Genomic DNA, 22,094 nt, shown 5'->3' on the forward strand with positions numbered 1-22,094 from the left:
GTAGTTAATATTCCGTCGAGTGGAATATTCAGCGTACCTCTACCCCTACATCCAAGTTTATAAGCGTTGGCGTTGACGGGAAAGTGCGGTCGTACACGCCAGGTAATAAACAGGTGAGTAAGTTCCCATAGTTTCTTTCTTACTTTGTTTTACCTGTCGAACTTTCCGCCTGTCTAGAGATAGACCTCGAAGAAGGAGGTGAGGGTATAACGGTGGGACAAGGTTCTCAATTTCGTTTACGGTCTTTTTAGTTTCTCATTATTTTTCCCACCCGGTTATAAATTTCGCTCATCGCGCTTGATTGTCGCAAAACGGAAATGACACCTGCGGATATTATTGATGAAATTTTCTTCGTAATCGAAAATTTTCATTATTCATGCCTCGTTTTTGAACTGGGCTTCGTTCGTTACCCGAAAAGAATTTTCATTAGTTATACAACCCACGCAAAAGCCGATGGAGTGAAAACAACGAGCCAGTTATTTGACTTGGGGGAGGCACACGTATAAACCTGCCTGTCTACCTTCTTCGTTCAGCTTGCCAACGGTAATTTACTCCGTCAAAGAGTTGTGTTATTATTAAGAAGAGAGAGTAGGATAAGTTAGACAGTTGTATTTTGAAAATTTCATCTCAGGTACGCTCTTTGACAATTGAAAAATAAACTGATTTGCAAGTAATTGAACATTAGCGTTGATAAAATTTGAAAACAACTCAAGTTTTTCCACCCAGAGAAATATTCCAAAGTTCAATAGACTTTGTATACTCAAATACTGCATTCACGTGAGTTTGCGCGAATAGAAAAATCCAGTTACACCTACGTAGAGGTTTTCAGATATAATAAAGGGGAAAGGACGTAGCGTACAGACAGTTTTAATATTAATTACCGACCGCAAAGGTTGCTCCGCGTGCTGTGTACAACCAGTTGCTTCACTCGTTGTCAGCGCAATGAAATAATTCGCATCTGCTGCATGATCAGATCCAGTGAAGTAAGGAAAGAAAGAGTGTGTGAAAAAAAATTGATAAAAGCAGAGTGGCAAAACCTTTCCAAGTTTCACCCACATCGCAATCTTGGAAATTCAGGCACCTCACGTGTAAATGATACGAAAATACAATCTACGCTGACTTGACGAATCCATGTATCTAAATTGAACGGATCCGATGAAGAATTATTGGAGTGACGAGGCGTCGCTTCATCCTGGATCAGCTCCGTTCATCCCGTAAGTGTGATGAAAATTAGTCGCCTAGCAAGGGTTGGTAAAATAAAGTATCCGTATAAGGAGAGAGGAGACTCGACGCGTGTTACGTAATATTCCAGACAAGCTGTTAGGTACATTGTATCAGCACGGCTCGGTTGTCAGACCGAAAGTTCTTCTCGGCTGTTGGAAGTCGTGCCGGTGGGGTTGGGAAGGGGCTGGCTCCTCCAGCTTGGAGCGCATCTTAAGATAGCTGGATAACAGCGCGGGGTAAAAGTTATCGCGAGTAACTCGCGTCGAGCGAGCGCAAGACGGACGCGTGTATCAAGTGGCTTTCGCGAACTGCAAAGTCCCGAGGCTTTCGGAGACCAAAGTTGAAGCAATAACTATAAAACACTCGAGTCAACCGCACATAAAGGTATTCCGCACTCACACACACAGACACACGTATGCGGGATCGGAGAAAATGTCTTTTATATTGCGACCTCCACCGCGAGCTCCGCTAATGACGAGCCATTTCCGGTCACCGTTCTTTCCTCTCGCCGATTTTTCTTCACTGCACGGAGCAACCGATTTCCGGACATCTGAAACGTTCCATCGATCGGAAGTCATGTTCAGATAATTCAAAGACTTCGCGTTGCATCCAATTAGAAATTTTTAAACGAGGCTTTTTAACGCATGTTTGGGATGGCGATCTAAGTCAGAAAAAGTGAAACGTCACGAAAGTTGCAAAGTTCCTCGTTATTTGCTGGGTACCGCGTATCGTTGACCATGTGAGTGAGTGAGACAGAGAACTGCGACGGAAGTTGAAACGCTTCTCATTTTGTTTATCGTTACGATCTGTGCTTCTTTGAAATAAATAACACAATGTAATTGATAATACTATAATATATAATATTTTTTTACCAATGCCAAACTTGGCGATGTGAAAGTGTAGATGGATTTCAAAATCCATGAATCAATCTAACAAGAAAATCAGACGACAATCGAGTTGTATTCAATCGTTGGAAGTCATTGCAAAATCAGACTCATCAAGTTTTCGAGCTTCAAGTCACGCGTCACCTAAGATAGTGCAAAACGAATATACGCGTATAATGCATCACGTTTCGACAAGTTGAAGAATGTACGATCCATTTCGAAGCGATATTCATCGTGATAAAAGAACTCGGGTCGCTGTTCGGAATGAGGCAAAGAAAACGATCAGGGAACGAGTGAGAATCCAAGGAAAGATACGTAGCTGTATACAGGATAAACACCCAGCGGTGGCATAAATTGCGTTAAAACGCTTACTCGATCAAGATTGATGAACCCAGAGTCGTTTATCTTTTCGGAGCGACTGCCACGACGCTGAGGATCCGGTGCGGCGGGGCTTATTGTTCGGAGATCGACTACGGAAGCCGGAAATTCGATGCACAGTCGTTCTTCACGGTGTGCTATATGGCACAGCTAACGCAACGCAACGAAACCCGAGTTCATGCCACTGTAAGCCTCCACATGCATTTTCGCTCGCGGTTATTCAGGGAGTGAAACAAAGCACGCAGAAAATCGAAGTGAGAGAATCCGCGTTATTGCGAATATTTTTCAACTTTGAAAATGAAAACATCCTTGATTGGAGAACGTGACAGTTAGCAAAGAAAGGGATACATCGTAATCGCACTTTCACAGTTGAAGAAGTTAAATTGTTGTGTAATTCGCTGTGCTTAAACTTCAATAATGAAAAGCCTGACCTCAAAAGCTCTACGATTAGATGCCGCAGCTATGACTGTAATGAAAGGCGTCTGATTCGCTGCCACATTTATATACGATGTGGTTGTATTATCGATCACTCAAGACACACGATTCCATAAGAGAAGCCCTCAATATCATATCTTACGTGACACACATATCTGGCTACTTTGCAACGCGGTCTCCGTGACGAATGACGAATTCTTTGCGACGAGTATATATTCTATCTTATACCCACATAGTTTTCATTTGTGTATCTCTTAATTCTGCGTTGAATTATCGCGTTTCACGAAAAAAAAAAACGTTATGACGCCTGTGAGAGATGGGAAATTTGATCGAAGATACCGCTTGCAGGGTTTATAATTATTATTATTTTCTCTCATTTTCTTTCAGTTTTCCTTCCAGTCTCATGCAGCGGCACATCTCTAATCCAAATACCGCTAACCACGGAGTCGGAAGGTAAAAATTTGTCGTTCCATCTTTTAACCGCCAGAGGCAACGTTGCGGAGACATTAAGGGTAACTTTTAAAATTACCCCGAAGGTTCTCAAGACGCGCGGAAGATAATTGTATGGCTTATTACGCAAGGAGCCTCGAGGAGTCTTTAGTTTCGATTAAACACCGTGGTGTTTCGGGGTCGACACTGCATGGCTAACGCATTATTAGATCATCGCATAATAGTTTGATAGAACACACTTGTAAGGCTGGCTGAAAAATGGTTTAAATTATTTCGGAGATTTAGAATAAGAAACGCAAATCATTGAAAATTATTAGAATAAAAGCCTTGATGTGAAAATTTATAAACTTCAAGTATCTGGATAAAACGACACTAATTTGAAGGTGTGCAATAGGCTGGCTCTTATTTAGGGTGTTGACGAATTTTTCCGCCCCACCCCTAAAATCAATTTCAAACAATTCAAAAATGATTGCCTAATTTTTTCAGATTTTTGCCTCAACTCTAAGATAGTCCGCTTTGTAATCAAAATTTCTTACGAGAACAACGTTGAAAAAAGTTTGTTTCTCAGTATGTATTTCATTGTAAGACTAATAATATTCCAAAAAATCTGTAACTGCTAGGTTTTAATGAGCATTAGTGCTACTATCTAAATAAAAATACACATTATCGTGTCAGGCAATCTAAACGAATTGCATTTCCACTAATTATAAAAAGAAAATTCAGATTTCGAGGGTGTGCAATTTGAGTTAATTGAAGTTGATTTGGGGGTGGAGCGGAAAAAATTGGTCAACGCCCTAAATAAGAACCAGCCTAGTGTACAAGTATCTTTATAGAATTTTAGGTTTTTTCAATATGTATTTACAATTCTCGTTACATCTAAAATTTCCATAAAATTGGATAACTTGAGCTGTGCAGGAACGAAAAACTCTGATCACGGATTACATTTATATCTACGCTATCTCAATTGATTCGAAAGGAAATTAAATAATGAAACTGTAGTTAGGATAGTCACTAACATTTTGTCTTTTCGTAGAAAGCCATGGATGGAGTATATATAGACACTCGAGGTCTGATCGGTGAGACAAACTCTTTTCATTCGCAATTTACTCATGATTTTAGATGATATATATTTTCTTTTAATACATACGTCGCTACGGTTTGTAAAAATAAACCGACTGAACTGTAGATTGATACACGATGTTGATTTTGCTTCGCGAGTGACTCATTCAATTGCAACCACGGCTTAATATCGTCCGCGTGAGAAAACCTGTTGTAGTAGTTTCCAATTCACCGAACAGTGCTTTGCGTATTTTTTCAAATGTCATTCGTATTTGGGTTCTCGAATGCTAAAAATATAAAATGTAACTATTTTACCCGTTTTTCCATTCCTCTTAAAAAGGCGGGCGTTCCATTTTTAATACTCGAGAATCCCACGCCGCGAGTCAATTAAAAGACCCAATTAGATAATAAGGTTTAATCAACCGAAGGGCTGATATTCGAACAATGAAAATTTGACGAAAATCGTAGATAACGTCAGTCTAAAGTTTCGGGCTCGTAAAGGGTTATCACTATCAGAGCGCTAATTCCACCGATAAATCCATTATCAAATCGCATAAATTACTTCCCCGATATGACAAACGTATAATCACAATCTAACTCTCGACAGTACTTATCTCAAAATTTCTCGATGCTCCATGGAAACAGTCTCGAAATTCGAAATAAATGAAAAATAAAAAACGGGAAAAAATAATAGAACAACTGCGTAAATGATATATCATGTTATGAGTTTGCGTTGTGAAGGAATATTGACAAGAGAAAAATTTTTTAGACCAAAGTTAATTGGACAGGTATATTTGTTATCAGTTCTCCTTCATCATTTCGGGCTAATTTCTCTTCAGATCGTAGCTCGGTATTTCATTAACTTTGCAGGGCCGAGCTTTCTGCCAAACAAAAAAAAAGGTCTGAAAGCCCGTAAAGCCCGGAGGAAAAGGAGGAGGAGGAGGAGGAGGAGGACCGTAAAGAGCGAATCTTCCGAGAAATATTTTTCGGCTGTGGCGACGCGAAAACACCTCTCCAGAATTTCTTAATGCTTCAGTTACCGTAAATTCCCGTCCTATCTCTTGCCCCCCCCCCCCCCCCCAACCCCCTTCCATTCCGCCGTCCGCCCTACTTCTCTCTTTCCAAGGCAATTAAAACGGAGACACAGTTCGGCCGTTACAGTACGGGGAAAAATTCGAGCCAAAAATCCGAACTTTATCTTACGACATTCTTTAAACGAGATTGCAAAACGTGAAAAAATAATTGAATATTAGTTGGAGACAAGAATTAGTTTCCCCTGTGCTTAAAGATCTACGAAAAATAGATGAAAAATATTGAACGAATAAGTTTTCATGTTGGCATGGAAAGTGGGATTTTAAAACGATTTATTCGCATTTATATTTTACTTAAGGACTGGTAAATTTTTTTTGTTTCGGGTGAAAATATCTGTTTTATTATGATCGTGTGGTGAAATTGCGGGTTGAATTTGACAGGAGTTTTTACAGCTGACGGTGATGATAGGATAGTGAGACGACGCCGTGGTTCAGTTTAGGGTGCGAGATTCGTCTCGAGGGTAAGAGTACAGTAAAATCTTGATGATCGATTTAACGACGATTGAAGAACCACGAATCGTTTGGTATCCGCGGCCTCACTCCCTCTCCGCAGTCTCAAGAATCTCCAAAAGCATTCGGGCGACGCCCCGCGAACGATAAATCGGAAATACTGCGCCCGGAACGGTCATTCCTTCAGTGTTAGAAGAAATAAATTTACCCCGACTGAGAAAATGCATCGGGACACTCCCAACAAACGACAAAGAAATGCGACGTGCACTTTAGACTTTTTACAGATCTGCAGACAATATCGTTCCTGCGTTTGAACTGCAAGTACGTACTTGAAAGACGACTGATGCTTCTCTTCCCACACGCGGGGTACACGTTCCTTTTCCTCTGCGAGTACATCGGCGATTTTTTCATCCCTCGAAACGTATAACGTTCTTCAGTTTATCGCAACAACTTCGCCGACTGTTGGAAAACTTGAGAGTTTCTTATCTGTTGTCGGGCGTCGAAGGGAAAATATACGCAGTTTAAAAAACACTTCGCGATATAAGCCGTCTGAAAGTTTAAGGCGTAAAGCAAAAGGCCTTTCAGCCTTCCGTCCAACCCGTAGTTACGTGCATCGTTATACTCGGTCACGCCGTTAACCAAGTCACTTTTCATCACCTATGAAACTTATAACGACGTTCGTTGATAATTGTACGATAACATTATTCTCTGAGATTGAAAATCGCCAAAAGTGTGCGGTCTTTTTGATTTAGCATCGACAAAACTTTGGCGTAAATTGCGAGTATATAAGAATCGCAAGGATACCTCAGCTACAATAATTGAAAAAACTGGCAATCCGTACATGCAACTGTTCTTCTTATGATAAATAAATATAGATGAATAAAAATGACGTAGATCGTTATTTTTCTCATCCCTTTGAACAAGAGTACACATATCTATACATACGACGCGTGTTGCGAAAAGCGTGTCGCCCACGCATACGCGGTGCAGGGATCTGCATTGGCCTCGACAAATCATGCCCAACGTAGAAATCGCCCCCCAGCCCCGAACCCCGGGTGTTCATAGCTGAGCCCAGATTATACGAGATCGCGGCGCCATAGAGTACAGTTCACGGGCTGCGCGGATGTGCAGAGGAGGGTAGACATTACCTATGTACATGCCTACCGACTGTCCCACGGTCAATGGACCCGTTGCGTCACGGGCAGCCCCTAATTAATTACATCGGTTTTGTTCCCCGCAGGCTTCGCGCGGTCCGCGATGGTGAGAAGGGGTGGCGCAGGGTATTAGTTCTAGCGGTTTGGTAGCCAGTCGGCAAATCCGGCGTAGCTGCGAAGACTTTACTTTCCGAGAGAACTCGCGCGGGACTCGCAAGGGGTGGAGGTCGAGACGACGCGACGGGAGATAGAATCGGCACCTGTACGTATATACGAGGTGATACTTTGCCCTCTGATACCATTGTTATTTCAGCCAACCCTCTCGATTCCTCTTTCTCTCTCTCTCTCTCTCTCTCTCTCTCTCTCTCTGTCTCGAAAGGTGCTGGAAGCCGCTGCAGAGATTCTCTTATGTTTTATCGCGCGTATTTTCCAATCGATTTGCGGGACTATGCCCAAAGAATTTTCCTCCCCCGCGAATGATCCTCGCGTATACGATAAGGTATACGTATACGGGTATGTCTTATTGTTTGCCTGCTTGTCCGGATGCGACTTGCATCTAGATTTCTGCGATCAATTGGGAAAACTCGGGGTTCGTAAGCTTTTTGAAATCTCAAAATCCCTCACGTTTCCAGATTGAAAATAGAATTTTTTCAGTAACATTTCAAAAAATATGCCACTAATTAATAAGAATTTCTTTACACGCTAATACTAATACCTTCAATAGTATCTAGTGACTATCTTACTGTCTGACTACCAATTTACAAACAACCTGCGATTTTTTGTAAGAAAAAAAGTTATAGAAGGTATTGGTATGAAATAACATACATAGAATGTGGTGCGACGGAACAAAATTTTAAGTGCAATTTTTGTTTTTCTACTTAGATGAATAGTAATTTGTATAAGAACGAATTTATTTCTTCGTCCGACTCAAAATTATCAAAACAGTCTTATTTTCAGAATCCCTTGACTTTTCCCTGCGGTGAGAAATTCCCTCAGTTTTCCCGATTTTCCCTACGCGTACGAACCCTGAAACTATTCCGGAGACTAGGCGGGAATCTTTGCTCGTAAAATTCGCCAAGAACTTTTCTCCGTACATTCTTTTTTTGTACAACTATTTCGTCGGTTGCAAATTGAATTGAATTGTATAATCCTGTAAACCGATATCGAAATACTTTGTTGTACATGCTGTGGGTGACAAGCGTATAATCCTCTGATAAAAGTACTAGGGTGAAAAATAATGAACACTGTAAAGTAAATGAAATAGCATATAAATGAATAATCTTTGGTAAAATATACCGTAATGAAACGATAACTTTTTCCTTGTTAAAACGTTTTTTTTTTTTTCTTTGGTTGACTCGAGCGAAACATTCTTCCTCTTTTTATCAACAGAAATTTTTTTTGCTGGTCCAAGTCAAATATTATCACAATCTAACTTTGTTGAACAGATAAAATTACGTAACCCCTTCAAGGATAAATACCTGCCTTATACATACACCGTTTCACAAAATCAAAGAATGTAGATTGGTATATGTATACGTGTACCCGGTTAAATTAAAAGACATTGCCAGATCCGTGCATGAGGACTTCATTGATTTCGTATAAATTAGCTTCGTTCGCTGAATTAACAACGTTAACCGTACTTCGATCAATTAAATTTCAAATACAGATAACGAGAAAAAATATGATATCTGGATTGATTTAGAATGAAATATTAAATTTCTTTACAGACGAGATATTTTTTACATCCTGTAGAGAGTATAATTGGACCGCCGAGTAAGGCATAAAATATTTTGTCGAGTCGAATAAAATTTTCTTCCAAGCCCGGCAGACAAAGTGGATGAGGAGAAACAGGAAAAAAGAAAGATCTCCTCTGCAATTTATTATTATTCACAATCGATGCATCCTGCACAGGATTCTGACTGACGTTGTACGGACGCTTACGTATCTACATGTATATTATATACGTTATATGTATTATATACCGGCATAGCTGTCAGATATTCGAAGATGCTGAATAGGCTGAAGAAGAGATGAGGAATGAAAGATGGAAAGTAAGGAGAGTATAAGGTACTGCGACGGTATTCGTGGAGAAAACCCTGTACGCAGCTGAATCTCGAATCGTATACCAGAGAAGAACGAGGCCAACTTATTGTCTCTGAACGTTCTCCCGACGATGAGGGAAAATGAAAATAACAAATATGTACACCGAGAGCCGACTTTGCCCCAACAATCTTCTATTTCCATAAGATGAAATACCGATTCCTACAATATCTGTTGATTTTGCCAAACACGGCAATCAAATATGGCAAAGTAAATGTTTTTTTGATATCAAGAAATGTCATTTGATTCAACAAAAATGCGATCAGAAGGATAATTTGTGTCAGTTTTTTTTTTGTGCGCGTGTGTCTGTGTATAGATTTATAAATTAACATACAATTTGGAGAACTATAGTTGCGAAGCTACGATTTTTTTTCCTCATCCATTTTTCATCATATCTTATACTATCAAAAATCTAACCGTTTTCGATGATTTAAAATGAGGCTTGCACGAAACCTTTGTAAAATCGAAATTATCTATGAGAAAATGGGAACTAAAATAATAATAAGCAAGAGCGAGTTCAGAGTGAAAAGGAGAAGGGTATAGGTATCCGAGCATCAGACAGGAAGATGGAAATAGTTTGTGGATCCCACGTAATTTAGCAATTGCTTAATCCCCAAGAACTTTGGCCAAAGTAAACATAGTTAAGTTGAGGGTTCCGCCTGCCTTCCACTCTCGCTCTCTTTCTTTACCCCTCCCTTTCTCCTTCCCTCGCTCTCCCTCTCTCTCTCGCCGCCTGCCTGGCGTTGTGCACACAGATCACGGGTGCTTTTCCTTCCCTTCTGGATGAAGTCCGGGAAAAGAAAGAGCCGGTTGCACCTGCAGACCGAGAGTAGTTTCTCTCTACGTTTGCTCACAACATGCCGAGCGCAAAACTACACTTTTGTAATTGCGATGCCCCGACTTAAACTTTTCAAAGGCTATCTGCGTTGTTATATCGCGAAACTCGAGGCTACCCGTACATTTCGACATGCTTTCGTTATCTTCAGTTTCGCAGAAGGAATTCGCGATTCCCTCTCGCTACTTTATAACGTTTGAGTATGTAAACTGTCCTCAAGTTGAAAATTGACAAATGAAGATATCTGTATTGTACATCGTGTGTGTAGATTTTGTCATATTGCCGAAATTTTTAAACCATGTAACGACGTATGATTTTGAACGAAATCGACAAACATATTTTCTAAGAACTAACCCAAAATATTACCTTCTGAAAAATATACGGAATAACGCACAGTTCTCTGAGTTTAGCTTTCATTCAACATATTACGGAATAACGTGTGAACGTAATTCATAATTTTTCTTGACAACAATTTTCCGATCTGTTAAATAACATCTAAAGAAGCGATAAAAATCATTAATATCACAATCCAATAATTGTTATCAAGAAAGAAAAAGTCTAAGGTACGATATATCGTAGAGAACCAAAAGAGCTACACAGGTTACAGTTCGAAGATTCGACTAAGGGATGAAAGAATTTTGGGGAAGTGAGTTTTCAACGCGTCGACGTCGAGGGTTTCAGGCGTCGTCGCGAATTGAGGAACGGCTGTATCAAAGTTGGCGCGATCACGACCCCGTGCACAAGTAGGCATAAACTATGCACGAAATCGCGCCCCATATTCTGTCTGAAGTTGGAGGAGAGCGCCGCAAAGCCCAAACGAATTCTTCGAGGTCTGAAAACCGAGCCTGGGGGATGCCGACGTTTTCGTTAGGAGGCTTATCGCGAATGCCAGGAAAAGTTTCACACCGCACGTCAAGGCAAAACTGTCCATACGGATACCTGAATGTTATATATATATATATATGGTAAAGTTGTATAAAGTACACCATATATCAAGATACGAAAAGGATGGGGAATCGATCCGACACCTGATATACCTACACGTGAAAATGATATTTTTCCCCCCTTTCCCAAGAGAAAAGTGCGAGATATTTTTTAAATTATCAGCGACGTCATTTTCTTTTTTTTTTTCGTCGACGTTCGTGAGAGTTTACAAAAACACTGTACAATTTTCTCTGAGAAATGAACGCGTAACTAACATGGAAGGTTATACGTCAAATTTCGTAACAAACAATTTAACAACGCCAATCCCCCCCGCAATTGCCGCAGATGCAAGGGTAAGATGGGGTTAAGCGCCAGGGAAAAATGGCTTGCATAAGCCTTAAAAATTTTATACGCGAAGCTGTGTACTGTTAGGAGTTAACGGCTAACAGTTGCACAAGCTGTAAGCACAGTCTGCCGCGCGTCGAAGCAATAAATTTATCGATAGCAGCTAATTTTTTCAGGACAATATTCCGGATTTTATATACTGAGAAATAATTACATCGAATTATGCAGATCGCGTACGTTCGTAGAAAAAATCCTGCTGCTCGAAGATAACAATGCTAATGAAAATTCCCCCTGTTTTTACGATAAAATATTCTTTTCCGAGAAGTTCGAACCCCTGAGAAGCGAACGTCAATCAATTTGGAATGTTGCGAGGCCCGAGGGATCCTGATCGAGAAATGACCAATCGCTGATTACCATAACGTTGGAATAAGTATATCTGAAAAATCGGAGAGTAGGCGTTCCCAGAAAATATTACGTAAATGATAAAACTGAACCTAATCACTCGCGAACCCTTCAAGCGATATAACAGAGCGACATAAATAATCCTCACCCTGTACTTTGCCCTGAAATTTCATTACTTGCCCCAACGGAGGTAGAAACTCTGTAGCATATTCAAGGTATTTTGAATAAAGTAGTAAAGCTTTTGGGGCGGCCTATAATCGAAGAAACTTCCGTCCTTTTCTCACGGCTTGGGTGAGCTGGTACGGTCCTTTTATTTTAACAGCGAGTAAGGGCCTATGTGTGAACCCCCCTGCGATTCCCTTTTCCTTTCCATTTCTTTTTTTTTACTCTCTCTCTCTCTCTCTATCTCTCTCTCCGTCTCGTTTCTTGGCAGAGCGTGGCAGGCCGCAGGGAGGCAGCGAAGGTGTCTTCCTATCGTAAATAAGCGGCTACCCTTCCCCACGTATCGACTGCGGAGGGTCGGTTTTAACGCGAGCCAAATATTGCCGGGCACGAAGTTCGCGACATAAGCAGCACCGCAATTCCCAACTCAGGCAACCTCGGCTTCCCTCACCGAATTTCTCCTCGCGCACACACACACACGCGCGCACACGGCGACGCTACACACGTTTTCCAGCATGCTCGCCTACGTAGGTATGGCATCGGCAGGGTCGGTATCCTGCAGGAAGCTCCCGCAAGGAGCCGAGAGGAGAGAGCCAAAGAGGAAACGCCACGACGCGGTTGCTTCTGCCTCGTCTGCAGCAAGGGGAATACCCTCAACGTCAGCAAATATGTTTTATGGAAGGCGTCGCGGCGCCTATAAGCCATAAGTATATGCCTCCAATTTCAGGCTTCCGGGCCATTATACCGGCGTGAAAATCGCCTCGCATGAATAATTTAATAACCGTTATGTTGTACATAAGCAAATAAATATAAATATATATTGTATATATGCATTATATGTATAGAGCAATAATTTATTATTATACGCTATATTATCACTATATAATACATCGACCCGCGAAGTTTATCGTTGAGCAATATTATTTATTGTGTAATATGCCTCAAGTATTTCTGAGAAATATCAGCAATTATTACACGCGCACGATTGAGAATATAATAGACTATAGGCAATAAGTTACTGCTGAAGTAAGACTGATTTTTCTTTTATTCTTGAATATTTGAATTCAAATTGTGATAGTAGCTTGTATGTAAACATCTGCGCGAAATTTACCAAAATCCTTGGCAGTCCTCTTTCGATTCCTGATACACCCTGTAAAAGAACGTCGGTAGATACTTGACGATATCGAATCGAGTGGCAGATTTTCCGAAGTACTCATATATGCACATATGTATAATATCGATGGATCCCTTTCCTTTTGGGAAAGGTTGGATATTTCTTGCGCCGCGGAGCTATTTGCGAATCGGTCGTGTTCTTTTTTTCCTTATTTTTTTCTCCATCTTTTTTCCTCCTCTTCGGCTATCTCGGCAAAGCTCTAGACTCGAGTCTCGTATTCGAAATGCCTACGAAGACGAGAGAAGTCGTCGTTGGCAGGGCTCAGCAATAAATCGACCCAAAGTTCGCCAGCAGTGATAATTTTTGTCGGAGTGCGTCAGTGGCAGACCCTCGCCTCAGCTCTCGTACCTATCATTCCTTTTCTGTCAAATTTGTCACCGCCAGAAGAGCAGACAAGGAGAGAGCCAAATAGCCAAAGAGTGAAAGAGCCAAAGTGCTCGAGAGAGACAGAGAGAGAGAGAGGCTGCTGATGCCGCAATGAGATCGCCGGAAGGAAAGAGAGAAGAGGGCGAAGAAAAAGAATAACGTTACATGGATGGAACGGGGACTCGAGTACCGTATACGTATGTAATACATACCCACCTGGGCGGATCGAGTCGAATAGTACAAACTTTCTTTTATACATATTTTTTCTCGAGAATTCAATGATTTACATCGACAGAAATATCGGTCCGCGTAATAAACTTCTATACCTGGAAATTTATTCCCTTCAATCGTCTGATCAGTGATGCAAAAAAGAAAAATTACAAATTATACAAAGAATCGACATTACATAGAACGGGCGGGGGAAGCAATATACGTGAAGAATTGAAAGACAAAAGTTTAATGGTTGTAAGTTATTGAAATGATTTCTTCCCCCCACCCCCACCCCCCGCCACCCCCTCGCCGCTCCCCTTCCGGGCATCCCGCATCTTCCTCCAACTCGGGTACGGAGGTCAGGGAAGTAATTAAGAAAGTTAGCTGTACAGCTTTCGCTCATTTTCATAATCACCACGATAATGGTATAAATTAACAGTTAGCGTAAATCAGGGATGTTTTTAAGTGGTTCGCCCGACACCGCTGACTCCTATATAATATTCCCCGCAATAGCCACGCGTGCCTCTAATTCACGATCCCGAAAAGTGGGCTTTTTAATTAAAAAAATTTCACACCTATACGGGAATAATAGAGAGAATCGGAAAGCTGCAAGAAAGGAACTTTGAACTTGAACTTACTGCAGTGATTTACGTTTCATCCGCGCGACTTGATTTTTGAGAGGCGGAGCACGCGGCGCGCCGCCATCGAATGTGCCTGTTTACTCCTGAGGCAGTCTGGGCGAGCGACGTCGTGTTCATGAATCTACAACCGCGACATGTAAGACGAGGATTTCCGTCGTCCTCTTTGATTAGGAATACGCAGCCGAGCTCCTTCGTCTCCGGCTCAGACGGCGTTCCACGGTAGTCTTAGACTTGCGAATTCGAAGCCGCCTAACGAATAACAAGATTAATTAGGACCCTCGCAAATGAGGACGAGGTCTTCGCTCCGCAAACACAACCGACGTTGCTGTGAGGTGGGTTACATGCGGGGGCAGTTATACGTATACCTGGAGGTGTACGAGGCGCCTTATTCTCTTTGCTAGTTTGTTACACCGCGACGTATTTCGGTGGAAATCTGCGGATGTAAGCGGAACATTCCCGCTCACCTCAATCAACCCCTAATTCTAATACCAACGCCTACTTTTCGCTATCTTTTTTTTTTTACAAAATCACGTTATCGTTTGTGATAAATCGACCTGCACGAATGTTTCGAACATGAAATCTTGTCGTACTTTTTGAATGCTTGTTTCATATCTACCATTATTTCCAGCTTCCGATGTTACAATTCACGTACATACCTGTAGAGAACTGAATAATCGATTACAACCAACTACGGCAATCGGTATGTATACATTTTTTTATATAAATATCAAATTATTGTACATTCCTGTGAATGGAAAATTGGTGAAAATATTTGATATATTGGTGAGAGTTAAACTCGTATAATCTCGAAGTTTAGGACTTCCGAAATCGAATTACATTGCGAGTGTTTTTCTGTCAAAGTGTGATCATCATTTTGATTCAGCTACGAAACATCGCTTCGGTTATTGACGACAGATGCATGGATCGACACAAAAATAGAGAGATATACAGGTATAAAGAGCGATAGAAAAGGGGGGACCCGATGCACGAGGAGAAGATGAAAGGGTAGAAAAGAAGTATGTATGTATACGCGGTATACGGGAAAAAGTGTTATTCCAGCCGCGATCTCGAGGGTAGTCCCTCTAAAATATTTTCGTGATAGGGGAAGGGATAATATATGTGCCGATATATCCTGATTGGAATCTTCGTACTGATTCACCTACAGCGAACCACCCCCACCCCCCCCCGCAGTTTCGGCGACGCGTAGGTGTACCACCCAGCTAACGGAGCCCCGCCTTTCCCTCTTTTCCGTCCACCCCCTTCGGCCCCTCGCGCAAAACTGGGAGCATGTAATATATACCGGCGTATTCGCAATCCGAGATAACCCGCAAGGCTATAACCTATCCCATTCCCAAGCGTGAACGATAATTCTACGAAAATACCTGCGCCGCACCCCGTCGCCGGTTTTAGGGGTATATGGGCGAATCGGTAAGCGAGCACTTTGCGCATCTTCGTATGGGTATAAGGGTTACACACACGCCTGGATGAAAGGTGACGAGAACCGCGAGAGTGCACCATACGTAATTCGAATTTTGCGTTGAGAAGAAAAAAAAAAAAACATCACTTGAACCCTCGTTGAAATCGCCATTAATTAACCCTTCGAGTCACAGATATTAATGTTCTCAGTCGAGATTTACAGAACCCCTAGGATTGTCAGGATTACTGATAAAAAATTTGAAATCAATTTTCGAAAATTTGAGATGGCTAATCCAATAAGGAGGACAAAAGTTTGAAAAATTAATTAAATTAACATATTTAAAACCGAATTGATATTTCGATACGTCATATAGTAAGATATCAGAAATAAAATTCTAAACGGCAGTGTTCATTGAAAGAAAAAAAAAAGTCAAATGTAAAATAATCCGCACAAAGCCCAGTAATCGTATCAAAAGATCTTACGAACTTACAGGTATCGGTAGACTTATATATATATATGTGTATGTATATATGTATATCGGGACGATTCATTCAGTCAGATCAATCTATCCGAATCCATGAGCAAAGATAAAGACGCACCTAAACTCGAGCTTGGTCTCTTTTCGGTTTCTCCCTACGTATTTATACCATATATAAGGTATACCTACGGTGGAATTGGGCTGAATGGTAATGCGAGCCGCGGTGGAAACGGCGAAAGGGATTTGAACGAAGAAAATCGAGGTTAAGAGGAGAGAAACGGCCGCGTGGGAAGTTGAGCAGAGCGACTCGAATAGGAATCCAAAACAGGAATAAAACAGGTATAGGGCGGGAGGGTTTAAAGCGGCGTAAAAAATGGCTGCTCTGGATTAAGAGGATTTGGCGGAGCCGTTATCAGGCAGAACGACGACCGGCCCTCCAGCTCCTCTTCGCGGCGTAGGTATACCTCACCTACCTCTACGTTCGTGTAGTTGTTCGCCGTCGTTCGTTTCGCTAGCGGCTGCTGCAACCCTCGCAGGCATAAATCATTGACGGCGGGGGGTTGAAGGGGGAAGAAGCGGGACGAGGGGCGGGGGGGCAAATGAGAGTAAGAGCCGAAGCGCAGAGGAAGAGGGAGGGTTTGGAGGAAAGGGGGGGACCAGTGCTATACCAGCAAATGTATTTACGCCTATTGATGCATGACCCTAAATATATGGGCGTATGTATCACCCTTTGCGACAGGTCAGAAATAAAGTGAACCGCGAAGAAAAAATACCGCCCGCGCATTTCGCTTCGACTCCAAATCGCTTGACGCAGCAATTATTATTATTGTTATTTTTTTTTTTTTTTGTTTCTTTTTTTTTAACATAAAAAGCGAAAATTGTTACATCGCCAACCCAATTTTTATCTGCAATCACTTGTCTCTCTGTATAATATACACTCCTTTGTACAGACTAATGATCTACGCTCGGAAGATAATGATTACTAGAACTCCTAAAGTGTTACGCTGCAATTCCGAAAAAGGGATTGGGAACGAGAATTTTAAGGCTTACGAGAGCATCACGCTCGTCTCTAATCTGTTGAATATTTTTGTACCTTATGTCTTTGAAACCTTTGATAATGGAGTAAGCCTTCGAAATCGAGAATCAGAGTGGCAACGCCAAAATAAAATTTCGGCGAGAAACAGATTTTTGATATAAAAGTCATGATTAATTGATTGGATTCGTAAAAAATTATGGCCTCGTGCATGTAACAACTTTTTGTTCGAAATCGTTGCATACGAATATATGTACGGGGTACATTTGTGTAACTGAATAATTTCCATGGTTTTGGTTCGTGGAAAGTGGACAGAGTCGTCGTACTAGGAAAAGGTGAGGGTAGTTGATGAGAGTAAAAAATAAGCTCTAATCTCCGAGGGCGCGGAAAACTTTTTAATTAACCAAACTAAGCACGTTACGTACCTCGGCGAGTGTTGCCAGCTCTTTTTGTGGCCGTCACACGCCCCCACTTCACCATAACGATGCTAGCTAAGTGCAAATTTTCATTTCAGCTACCTCCGGGGTAAAGAAGAAGGTAAAAAATGTTCCAAAATGAAGAAAACAACCGAATGAAAGAGACTTATGCTCATCTAGCCACTGTAGCGTTGCAGGACGGATAAAGATTACATGACATATACAAACAATAAAATATACACGTGGAACTCACAAATCAATATCAAATTTTTTACCGAGAAATTCTTTCAATGAATTTACAAACAATTCGTTATACGTTCGAGCTTTAAAATCAAAATGTTCTGATAAACTTGTTCTTCATTAAAATTTCAATTTGTAAAACTGTAATTCGTAAGAACATTCGAAAGAGCGAATTGGGATTTGAATTTTTATAAAAATTATGGGATCACGATAAATTATGCTTTCCCCTCACGAAATCTTTGTTATATGCTTCAAAAGAGTTTATACAATGAAAAAACAAAAATTATTTCATAGTATTGACTTCAAGCCTTGAAATATTATGTGATCAACATATTTCGCTTCTTGTATTCTCGATATTTTCCCTCTATATAAATTCCGTACTATTTCGGGGTGCAGGCAGTATGCAACTCAAATAAAACTTATTGACAGATTTATATTATAGAAGAGAGCTCTAACGATAGAACACAATACGCTCAATTGCGGGAAAACTTGATTTTCGTGAATGCCTAATAATGAAGGTCCGCTGGCTGAATTTTTTGACAATTCAATAGTTACAGAACACACAACGCGTACGTTTTTCGGGGTCCTGCGATCATTACAAGAAAATTCCACTCACCTGGAGGCTTGGATGACAGCCGAGCTCCAGCAACGTTCGTACGACACCGGCATGGCCCTTATTTACCGCTATATGAAGTGCAGTTTGACGCCGTTTATTGCGAGCATTAAGATCCGCTCCTGCTCCGGCCAGCAATGCCATTACGCCAGGCTCATCGCCAAAAGCTGCGTGATGAACTGCCCTGTCTCCATCTTTATCCTAAAATGACGATACATTGAATATGTGTATGCCGTTAAGATGGTGAAACTGACGATGGATCGAGATGAAATCAGTCATTGTGATATTTAGAAAATATTCAATTTCTACAACCATTTAAATGGTTCACATTAAGTTTAATATCAGTAATACCTCAATTTCTACGTCTGCTTTGTAACGTAGAAGAATTTTGATGACTTCTAGGTGACCATTCTGGCTAGCAGCTTGAAGTGCAGTGTGACCAGCAAAGACCCCATTCACGTCTGCTTCAGGTCGCTTCAAACTTTCTTCGCATTTGGCAGCATCCCCATTAGCAGCGGTTTTTACCAATTCTTCATTAACGTCACCAGAGACATGAGATTCAAACAATTTTTTAAGAAGTGCGGATAAACGTTCTAGAAATAACAAGGACATGAATCAAATATATATAGAAGACCTATTATAAAGTAATTGCATTATTCTATGAATTGTATGTGACTCTAGACGCATGAACCTTTTTTCTTTTTTTTTTTTTTTTTATTAATGTGGAAACTAACCTCCGCTGGTATTTCCAGGTACGCAACCATCGCTGCTGGCTACTTTCGTAACTGCTTGAGGGTTGTACGTCCAAGAAGTACTGCATACATCAACTTTAAGGTCTCCATCGTGATATATTTGCTGTACCCGTCCAACTTTTCCAAGTGTCTGCAAAAATATGGGAATGACTTTGTTAGCCAAAACAGACAATGATCGCAAGTACAGTAGATACCATAGACGAGAGTAAAATTCTCTGCAATTATTTTATAATTAGAATAGTACATGAGTTGAATAGTAAATGTAAAGATTGGGTTCTCCAATTTTGTACATTGATTAAGGAAGCAACTCATTTGAATAACTGAGCATTATTTCAAGTATTATATCGAAAAATTGCAAAGATGGATGCAATATAATTCGAATCATCAATAACTTGTAGAATGCAGTCAAACTTTTTACGTATCATAATAACTTGAAAGTCTTACCGGAACCATAGCTTCGGCCCATTCGCCATGTCCACTTTGGAGGAGTTTGATTTTTTCCAAATCATTAGAAATCTGCACTAAATCTCCGACTGCAAAGGTCTGATTATCAGTACTTGAGCTAGTAGCAGACGCAGAAATCTGTACTTTGGTTAAAACTGCAGGATTGAATGTCCATCGATTTCCACTTGGGTATGATACGACTATGTCGTGATCTTCATCTATTCCCACAACAGTTCCAGTCGTCCCTAAACATTCAAACATTCCATCTGTCCAACCGCCATGACCATGCTGCAGAGATTGCACTATTTCCAACTCCAAGTCAACGTTCACCTGAACAATGAGAGAATAGAGAAAAACTTGTATTGAAATACATCAATGCATTAAACAAAGTCAAAGTATATATTCACTTATATTGATTTCGGTCAATTTTAAAACACAATGGACTATAATATTACTTTTCTTATTCGACAGTCCTCTGTGTACGAATGTCAAAATTGGATAATACCGAAAAATTGATTAATGGATATTATTCAGTGTATCACAATTAATTTGTTACGCTAATTCAAAAGTTATTTCTGACAATTATAATCAAAAATAAATAAGTAAGATCTAAAAATAAATCCACATTGACATAGTTTTAAAATTGTTATGTACTAATTTCGATATTGTTTGTTAGAAACACAATTGAATAAATTACTTGATCTCCAATTTGAAGACCATGTGGACCTGTGCGACCGGGAGCCTGTTCACCCAAAAGCGGTAGATGATCCCTGTACACAGTTTGTCCTTTCGCATCATTCACCACTTTCAGATCAGCCTAAAGTCATAAAATATTGGGTGATTCAGTAGAGTTTTGAAGTTAATTGCTTCCTACATCAGTATGGAATTTTATACTGATTTTCGTATAACATAAAACGATTCGAAAAATTAGCATTATTCGGTGTAAGCGTGAACCAACCATTCCCTCAAATCCAACACGGTAAAGATTTTTCGCTCCATTATCCCAAACAACATAGGCAGCCGATCTAGGACTAGCGGCAGACCAATCTTGCATCTCAGCAACTTTGCCTCTACGACCATTACCACCATCCTGATCCTCCCATTGCCAGTCAACACCTCTTACAACTCTGGCACCAGGGAAAATTCCACGGATTGCAATCTACGATGGTCAAACAATGATAACACGTTGGGATTATTAGTCATAGCTACTTTGAACACACTGAAAATGTGCTACCAAGTTACAATCTCTTACGAGCGAGCAAGAAATATTTACTTAAATTTAGTTTGCAATCGTTTCATTCTACACCTAAACAAACTATCTGTCAGCTATTAAATTACCTTTTTACTCTTCCGTCTTGGCTCCAACAAGACTCTCTCACTGCCTGGGGTAGCAATTCGATAAAACCTGTGTCTCAGGTGATGTTTGTCTCCGTGATAGCAAATGGAGCATAAATCGTAGTTACCGCACTCTGCACATTTCCATCTGATGCCAAAAATAGGCTGTTGGCGACAGGTGTCACACATAGTGCCATCATGCTTGACGCCTGTTGGAGCTGAATCTAGTATACGCAGATCAAATGCTCCTGAGCATCGATAATTTGCTGCAGTTCCGTTATCCCAAACGACAACAACTTCCTCCGGGGATTCGAAATTACGAACAGTTCCAACGTGGCCTTCGCCGCCATCCTAAAGGTGAGAAAAAAAATGCTCAGAACTTTAATACGAGATATTCAAATCTACAATGATTGACACACACACACGTCGTAATTCAGAACTAATTGACGTTATATCGGTTGTTAAAACAGTATGCAAGAATACAAAACGGATAAAAATATGCGGAATCCCACAAAATTATAGTAAAGAAATATCAGAAATTCATGAGGAAGATATAATTGTAAAATACAGGACGACGTTGTGGGTTAACCTAACCTGTTTCCCCCATTTCCATTCCGGACCACGAATGACTCTGGCACCAACTCCTTCCATCATAAATCGCGTTGTGCGAGTCCCGGTACTCGCACCAGCCTCCATTTTTCATTGACAAATTGATTAACGATAGTTTTCTAAATGCAATAGTTATTTTTCACGAATCTTCGAGGGATTGTACCGCCATCTTGGACTAATGTCAAAACAACGACACAACGACACCAATTCAACGGAACAACTTCAGGGAATCAAGAACCTAACGCCATGGAAAAAACTAGACGTTCAGTGACCGCAGCGTGCTCGCGGCTGAAAGTGGAAACTGGATCTTATTACTTCACCACTTCTCCCGCTAGTTACACAACTAGCGAAGATTAAACCTTTTTAAACGCATTGACTCCGTACGTTGACTGAAGATATCTTTAGTCAACATTTTATGTGATACGATAATTTTATCGAAATTATTGTAGGCATGCCGATTCACAAAATAATAC

The 22,094-nt window shown here is 40.7% G+C and overlaps 1 protein-coding gene across 3 annotated transcripts in view; it reads right to left on the bottom strand.

The window, feature by feature from the left end:
* LOC124176375 (E3 ubiquitin-protein ligase MIB1) overlaps positions 1–21,820 on the bottom strand; it is a 247,894-nt gene extending 226,074 nt beyond the window's left edge. For all 3 annotated transcript variants that reach the window (XM_046557593.1, XM_046557592.1, XM_046557591.1), the window contains exons 1-8: positions 21,607–21,820; positions 21,016–21,363; positions 20,636–20,836; positions 20,375–20,494; positions 19,678–20,007; positions 19,216–19,363; positions 18,833–19,074; positions 18,485–18,682 (exon numbers count right to left, since the gene is read on the bottom strand). In XM_046557593.1, the coding sequence (XP_046413549.1) occupies positions 18,485–18,682; positions 18,833–19,074; positions 19,216–19,363; positions 19,678–20,007; positions 20,375–20,494; positions 20,636–20,836; positions 21,016–21,363; positions 21,607–21,708 (1,689 nt within the window). In that variant the 5' untranslated portion in view covers positions 21,709–21,820. The remainder of the gene's footprint in view (positions 1–18,484; positions 18,683–18,832; positions 19,075–19,215; positions 19,364–19,677; positions 20,008–20,374; positions 20,495–20,635; positions 20,837–21,015; positions 21,364–21,606) is intronic.
* Between the last annotated feature and the right edge of the window lie 274 nt (positions 21,821–22,094).

Source organism: Neodiprion fabricii, chromosome 2 (genome assembly GCF_021155785.1).
Source record: "Neodiprion fabricii isolate iyNeoFabr1 chromosome 2, iyNeoFabr1.1, whole genome shotgun sequence".
In the NCBI taxonomy this organism is placed as follows: Eukaryota; Metazoa; Arthropoda; class Insecta; order Hymenoptera; family Diprionidae; genus Neodiprion; species Neodiprion fabricii.